Genomic DNA, 6,422 nt, shown 5'->3' on the forward strand with positions numbered 1-6,422 from the left:
ACGGTTTATTTATGTCTATTATCCCTGTTTTATCTAAAGGCAAATAACTGGACGTTAGTAACCAATGAAATGAAATATAAAAATAGCATTTCTGTGGGAAACGTTTGCTTTGCTGTGTCATTATGGACAAGAAAGTGAAACCTGAGTGTAACAGAGTTATTTTGTGAATAGTAAATATAAAGTGTGCATGGACAAAAGTAACCAATAGGCGGTACTGTGCACTGTGCCATTCTTCATGGAGCTTTCTCCATCTCCAGCCCTGAGGACAACAACGTATCTCTGCCTTGGTTTGCTCCCTAATTGACCTAAATACAGCATCTCTGCGGTCCCTCAAGGCAGACTATCGCACAGCCCACACGAGAGCATACAAACTACGAGACCGTGTCCGGGTATTTCCTGGAGTAATTCCTATTCGCCTTTTGCCCTCAGCTCAAACCCGAAACGAATTTGCTTTGTGTATCTCTCGTAACTGTAGCAGGCTGTCCTCACATGGACTGCGTCGGGATGGTCTGCGCGCAGAAGACTCGTCTGGCCCGAGATAAGACGCCTTCCCAGGAATGACAGTATAAAAATTTACGTGTGGTGGATTTTAAAAGGGTGTTTTTTTTGTAACTGGCGGAGTCATAAAGTCATCATGCTGGATGATAAAACACCGCGACTGAAATCCGGTCCTCCATCGAGAGGTTCATCTTTTTACATTGAGAATTTGCTGGGAACTACAGGAAGACGTTCTTCAGCCGAGGAGCGAGCGGAGACTCCGAGCTTCAAACTTACTGGTCACGACCCGGGGATGTGTCCGGGTCTGAAAACGAGACGTCTGAGCGACACTGACAGGTCGGACGGGAGCGGAACATTTGCAAACACAGCGAATGGCTGCTCGAGAAGTGAGTTTGCTCCTGACCGTCCTTTTCGTCCCATCGAAAAGGTTACTGAAAATAACAAATGTTCGTTTTTGTTTCGACGATTTGTTCCTTGTTTGTCGCTTACAAGAGTCGGGTTAAAATATATAACTCATTTTATTATTGATAAACAAACATCACACAAACCCCCACATCTAACATTTATGATTTATGCATCTCGCTTTGGGGTCTCAATGGGGCAAAAGTGGACATGACGCATGGTCAGGGTTCACTCTCCGATTATCAGCCGTGTAGAAGCCAACAGCATTTGGCATCCACACAACGATCTCACAACAATCTCCCTCTTGTTCTTTAAATAGACCCGCAGCGAAGAGCTGATGCGTATTTATAATCTTGGAGAGGACAGACAGCATGAATGCGAGCAATTCCCCGCTGTGCACAAATCTGACAGTGTGTAGGATGATTTAAAGTAACTTTTTTTTTCTTTTTTCACGACATCCTTTGCAGGGCTTCTTTGCAAAACCAGCCGCTCGCACGAACACGTAGACCCCGTGCTAAACAGCGAACGGGATTCCCCAACTTTAACGGGAAAGGCGGAGGAGAATGACAAACCGGCCGAGAAGGAAGGCGACGGTCTGTCAGATGAGAAGGAAGAGGAAGACACGCGCTCCTCTTGCGTCTCTCTAGGGGACAGCTGTGACACAGGTGAGCTCAAAGTACACGTAATTCATTGAAAAGACACACAAAAAACCCAAATAGTCTTGTGCTCTGCTATAAGCACGCATGCGCCGTTCTAGTACACACTCACTCAAGCGGAATTTTATTTTTTCGATTTTAAAAAAGCAGCATTTGCAGAGCTTCTTGGTTAGGTGCATTTTCTTTCCGATAAGGTGCATTGACAGCAGCAGTGACCCAAGTTTTCAAAAGTTCGCATTAGAGAGCAGGGGTGCAGTTAGCATTTCTTGGGTCTGAGGGCCATACCCTGCTCTGCCAGTTACAGCAGAAGAGGGCAACATGTTTTATTTGATTTGATTTTTATTTTGTTGTAGAAATTAGATAAAAGCAAAGGATGATACATTTAGTAACTGAATGGAGACATTACATAACGGGTTAAAATACAAATATTAAACTTTATATCTAAATGCTATATGAACATTAAATTAGCTTAAATATTGCAAATTGCTTAATAGCACCGCATAGTTCGTTGTATTACATAGCAGTACTGCCTATTTGGAGATATTCACCTGGAGACTTGTTAGCATGAATTTGATCAATTAACAGCTACATGGTCTGTAAATGCAACACTAGAAATATACATAAAATGTTTACTGTTGCGATGTGTGCTAAGAAACTTTTAAATGAAGACACTGCTTCTTCTTGGCCTCAGGTGACATCACAGTGGTGCGAAAGAAGAAGACGCGCACTGTGTTCAGCCGAAGCCAGGTGTTCCAGCTGGAGTCCACCTTCGACCTGAAGCGTTACCTGAGCAGCTCGGAGCGAGCTGGGCTGGCTGCGTCGCTGCAGCTCACCGAGACCCAAGTAAAGATCTGGTTCCAAAATCGCAGGAACAAGTGGAAACGACAGATCACGGCAGATATAGAAGCCAGCAGCACCACTGCACCGTACGCCGCCCAGAGGGTGGTTAGAGTTCCCGTGTTGTATCGCGAGAGCGTCACTACCCCGCTGACACTGACAAACCTGCCCCACGTGTCACATCCAGTAGTTGGCTTCTCTAACTCTGTTAACTATCCGCTGTCTGGCCACTTCACCCATCCGGTGTCATTCATAACGCCACAGATGACCGGGCTGGTGTGACTTAAAGAGTGGAAGAGATCTCGTATACCTGTGACTCACATGAATCAAATAATGATGCTGCAAAATGTTCATGTTAGAATATTCAGTAAAGTTCATCCCTGCAGTGCACTGAGCATTGTCATCCTCTGTTGAAATGTTTCCTTTGGATGTTTTCTGGAAGTACATTTAGATCAAGGTGCCCGTGTCTACTTTCAGCATTAAACTTCCTCATCATTAGCAGAACCTTTATCAATTTATTGTAAGCAAAGGTCATTTTTTAATCTTTAGTACCAAATTTAGCACTACCAGGAATAAATTAGTATTACTAGAAATATGGAAATTGTGATGGATATTTTTGGACCATTCAAGCTGCCCACCATCCTTCTTTGTGCTTTACTGAGGACATTTCACACACATAGTCACACAGTTTCCAACTAAAGCTTTATTTTGCGATGATTTCTGTCACTGGAAAATATAGGGGTCCACGTACTTGGAAGAGTCAATATGTTTATGGTGTGTAAAGCGATGTAAAAAAAATTAAAACAAAGAAAAAGATACTTTGGGAATTCATTAATTTGTAAATGTATAAGAAAAATCTGGAAATGAAAACACAAATTACTGTAAACAATCAGGTTACACATAGAAAAATCATCTGAGGACAAAAATCAGGACCAAAAGTTCATTTTTGTATATTTTTTTCTATACTTTATGCTTTCAACTTATATTCACATGCTACAGAAAAAGTTTTTCTTTGCACTGCTGAGTTTCCCATCACACTCATCTTCTCACGTGGCTTTAGACTGTTCAATTCTTTCTGAAATTTGAACCCACACACGTGACCTATGAGTGCTAAAATGTAGCTCATTTATGAAATAAAAGCCAGTATGGTGTTTGTGATATTGTGACTTTTGATAGCTGTTAGCAGGGGTAGGCTATTAGCAACACTGATTGACTGACACTTTTGTTTTTTGTTGTTAATTTAAGATGATTTTAATACAGAGTTTTGTACACTTCTATGTTCACATGTGAATAAAATTTTATGCACAAGGCGTTTCGTGGTTTCTTTCCTGTTTCTTGGCCATCAGCTGTTTATTTGGCATCTTTATTTGGAATTTAGGTTGTATGTGGGTTTCAAAATGTAAAAAAACCCCAACTTATGCCCAAGGGGCAATTAAGAAAGAAAAGAGGGCATCACATGAGATGAATAGTTTTTGATAGTGTGAGTAACATTTTCAAAGAAAATAAAAAAGAACAATGAGGTTAAGCTGAGATATGCAATGTTGGAGGCGAGATTAGAACAGCTTATTGTGTTAAACTTGGCTATGTTATGCGCCCCCTTAACCCATTGTCGGGTTACATAATTCTCATGCTGCCAGTAGTTAAAATGCTGTCAAAATGACACGTTAATGTTCTTTACAGAGATACTTTAAAAAGTATTTAGTATCTAAAATAAATAAATACATAAATAATAAATAAATAAAACAACTGGTAAGGTTTCCAAACTCTTAGTTTTTGCACACTTCCTGGGAAAGCAGGCTGCAAGAAAGCGCACAAACCTCCAATATGGCAGCCAGACGTAAATCTGCATCCCGCCCTCATCTGCCCCCTCAACCTCGCCAATCAAAAGCTGCTAAACCGCAGTCTTCCGGGTCGTTGATTTACTGCGCACCGGCTCCTCTGTGCTCTAGTGGCAGCCGAGGAGCAATGGTGCTCGGAGCGTCCAGAGACGTCGGTGTTTCGGGTTTCTCGGAGGAGCAAATGAAATGCCGGGGAATATGAGCAAAGAGGATGCCCCCAGTCGGAGCACTTGTTTGACCTTCACAATTGACAACATCCTCAACCTGAGGCCGCAAGAAAGTGGAGATTTGGACTGTTCAAACGGGCAGAAAGACGGTGGATGTAAGAATGTTTTGGAGGAGCGATGTGAGGATGTGTGGGACGTCCGAAGGACAGAGGAGACAGGTAACTCTGACGGATATACCCAAATACCATATCTGTAAATTTCATAGAATTAAAGGGAAATTTTAGGCTAATTAATCTGTTTAGAAGCACAACGATAAAGATCAAAATATTTTTTTTAAAAAACGCTCAAAGTTCAAATTATTTGTGCGAAAATGCAGAAGCGCTTACAGGACGCCGGTTTGTGTCTGCTTTACTGGAATGTTGCTGAGCTTGTTCGCAGGTGTTTTTACGTTTGCCTTTACCGCTGCACCAAAGCACATCTTGTCGCTCCGTTCACAGTGAAGCCCAGAGTTCAGCGCGGGGGAAACACACCGCCGCTCACCGCTGGATCCTGTCCGCAAAATGAGTGCAGCGCTGAGGAGCCACAGCAGCAGCACCACCACCACCAACAACAACAGCAGCAGCAGACTGTGGACTCCAAAGCCATGGTAAAGAAGAAAACGCGCACCATCTTCTCCAAGCGACAGATATTTCAACTCGAGGCGACTTTTGACATGAAGCGCTATCTGAGCAGCTCGGAGAGAGCGTGCCTCGCGAGCTCCCTGCAGCTCACGGAGACCCAGGTGAAAATCTGGTTCCAGAACCGCCGCAACAAGCTCAAGAGACAGCTGTCCACGGACATGGAGGGCCCGCTGGCCGCCGATCACTTTACAGAGGCAGGAAAAAACGTGCAATTACCAACTTTTTACAAAGACAGCAGCGTGCTGGGCGGATGTTTGTTACCCATACCGTTCCCTGTCGTGTACCCGACGGCAAACGCCGCGCCTTACATTTACTTCTCTAACACTGGCAAATACTTTGGCCTCTTTGATGCAGACTGTTGAGTTGTCTCTTGGGTGCGTGGACACTCCGACTTACAGTCAGCCCAAATTTTTTTTGCATGATACGTCTGATCCTTTTTTCATTTTTAACTTTTTTTTTAAATGAGTTGTCAACATATCAACTAATTCAACGTGCATGCGCCACTTTTTGGTTTATCACTATTATTATTATTATTATTGTTATTATTATTATTATTATTATTATTATTATTATTGAATTTTATATACAGAGTTTATCATCTTGAATTGTGCATGCGTTCAAATCCTCGGAGCAGTTTTCCTTTGCGCAGTAATGTCATCTGAAAGAATGTACCATACGTTAAACTCCTGATGCTGCATCAGCCTTACTACCCTGCAATAATACTTTCTGTTTGTGTGTGTTCATTGTTTTTCCTGTGGAGCAACACTTGGTTTGTATTTATATGGCCTTATCATTGTTTAGTTTTTTTTTAAAAACAACTTTTATCTTTTGTTTTCACTTTTATAAGACTGTTAAACTGTGAAGACGGTTATTCTACGACGATCATATTTTGCAATAAAACGTGTAACATTTGCAGTTTTAAATGTGTGTTGACTTGTATCAGGAACAGCAACACAAAAAACCCCAAAACAAACAACAACAAAACCCAACAGATAACACCAAAACACGCCCAGATTGCATTTTTAATAATCCTTTATTTATTTATTAACTCATACTCCTACTTTTCCTTTCACTTTGTAAGAGTCGTTTCGCATTATTTATTCAGCGTTAGATCGTATTTAAAGATTATAGTAGACTGTCAGGACTTTATCACTGCAGGGAGAAAAATAAAGTTCAATAACGGAGAGCTGAGAAATCCGGGGCACACTATTTGCTTTACAGTGAACGAATTGTAAATTTAGTAGTTAAACCAACTTATGATTATACAGTTTGAACCGAATTAACTAATGTACCACAAAAAAAAAGAAGAAGAAAAGAATCGTCTGTTTTTCTTGCTCATTAAGT

At 41.6% G+C, this 6,422-nt stretch overlaps 2 protein-coding genes across 2 annotated transcripts; both read left to right on the plus strand.

The window, feature by feature from the left end:
• Positions 1-480: 480 nt before the first annotated feature.
• On the plus strand, positions 481-3,703 carry LOC113012308 (homeobox protein HMX3-like). Its single transcript, XM_026152416.2, has 3 exons — positions 481-884; positions 1,368-1,565; positions 2,248-3,703. The coding sequence occupies exons 1-3, from the start codon at positions 635-637 to the stop codon at positions 2,673-2,675; spliced, it is 876 nt and encodes a 291-aa protein (XP_026008201.1). The 5' UTR covers positions 481-634; the 3' UTR covers positions 2,676-3,703.
• Positions 3,704-4,309: 606 nt separating this feature from the next.
• On the plus strand, positions 4,310-6,001 carry LOC113012315 (homeobox protein Nkx-2.3-like). The gene is made up of 2 exons (XM_026152428.2): positions 4,310-4,616; positions 4,896-6,001. Exons 1-2 carry the CDS (start codon positions 4,418-4,420, stop codon positions 5,438-5,440), a joined length of 744 nt encoding a protein of 247 aa, XP_026008213.2. The 5' UTR covers positions 4,310-4,417; the 3' UTR covers positions 5,441-6,001.
• Positions 6,002-6,422: the final 421 nt, after the last annotated feature.

The sequence above is a fragment of the Astatotilapia calliptera genome, chromosome 3 (genome assembly GCF_964374335.1).
Source record: "Astatotilapia calliptera chromosome 3, fAstCal68.1, whole genome shotgun sequence".
NCBI lineage: Eukaryota > Metazoa > Chordata > Actinopteri > Cichliformes > Cichlidae > Astatotilapia > Astatotilapia calliptera.

What these genes read in the sequence shown, in the direction of transcription:
- LOC113012308 (XM_026152416.2), top strand. Translation starts at nt 635, where the DNA reads ATGCTGGATGATAAAACACCGCGACTGAAATCCGGTCCTCCATCGAGA. An exon ending in AGCGAATGGCTGCTCGAGAA is followed by an intron (nt 885 to 1,367) that starts GTGAGTTTGCTC and finishes CATCCTTTGCAG; the next exon opens with GGCTTCTTTGCAAAACCAGC. An exon ending in AGGGGACAGCTGTGACACAG is followed by an intron (nt 1,566 to 2,247) that starts GTGAGCTCAAAG and finishes TCTTGGCCTCAG; the next exon opens with GTGACATCACAGTGGTGCGA.
- LOC113012315 (XM_026152428.2), top strand. Translation starts at nt 4,418, where the DNA reads ATGCCGGGGAATATGAGCAAAGAGGATGCCCCCAGTCGGAGCACTTGT. An exon ending in CCGAAGGACAGAGGAGACAG is followed by an intron (nt 4,617 to 4,895) that starts GTAACTCTGACG and finishes CTCCGTTCACAG; the next exon opens with TGAAGCCCAGAGTTCAGCGC.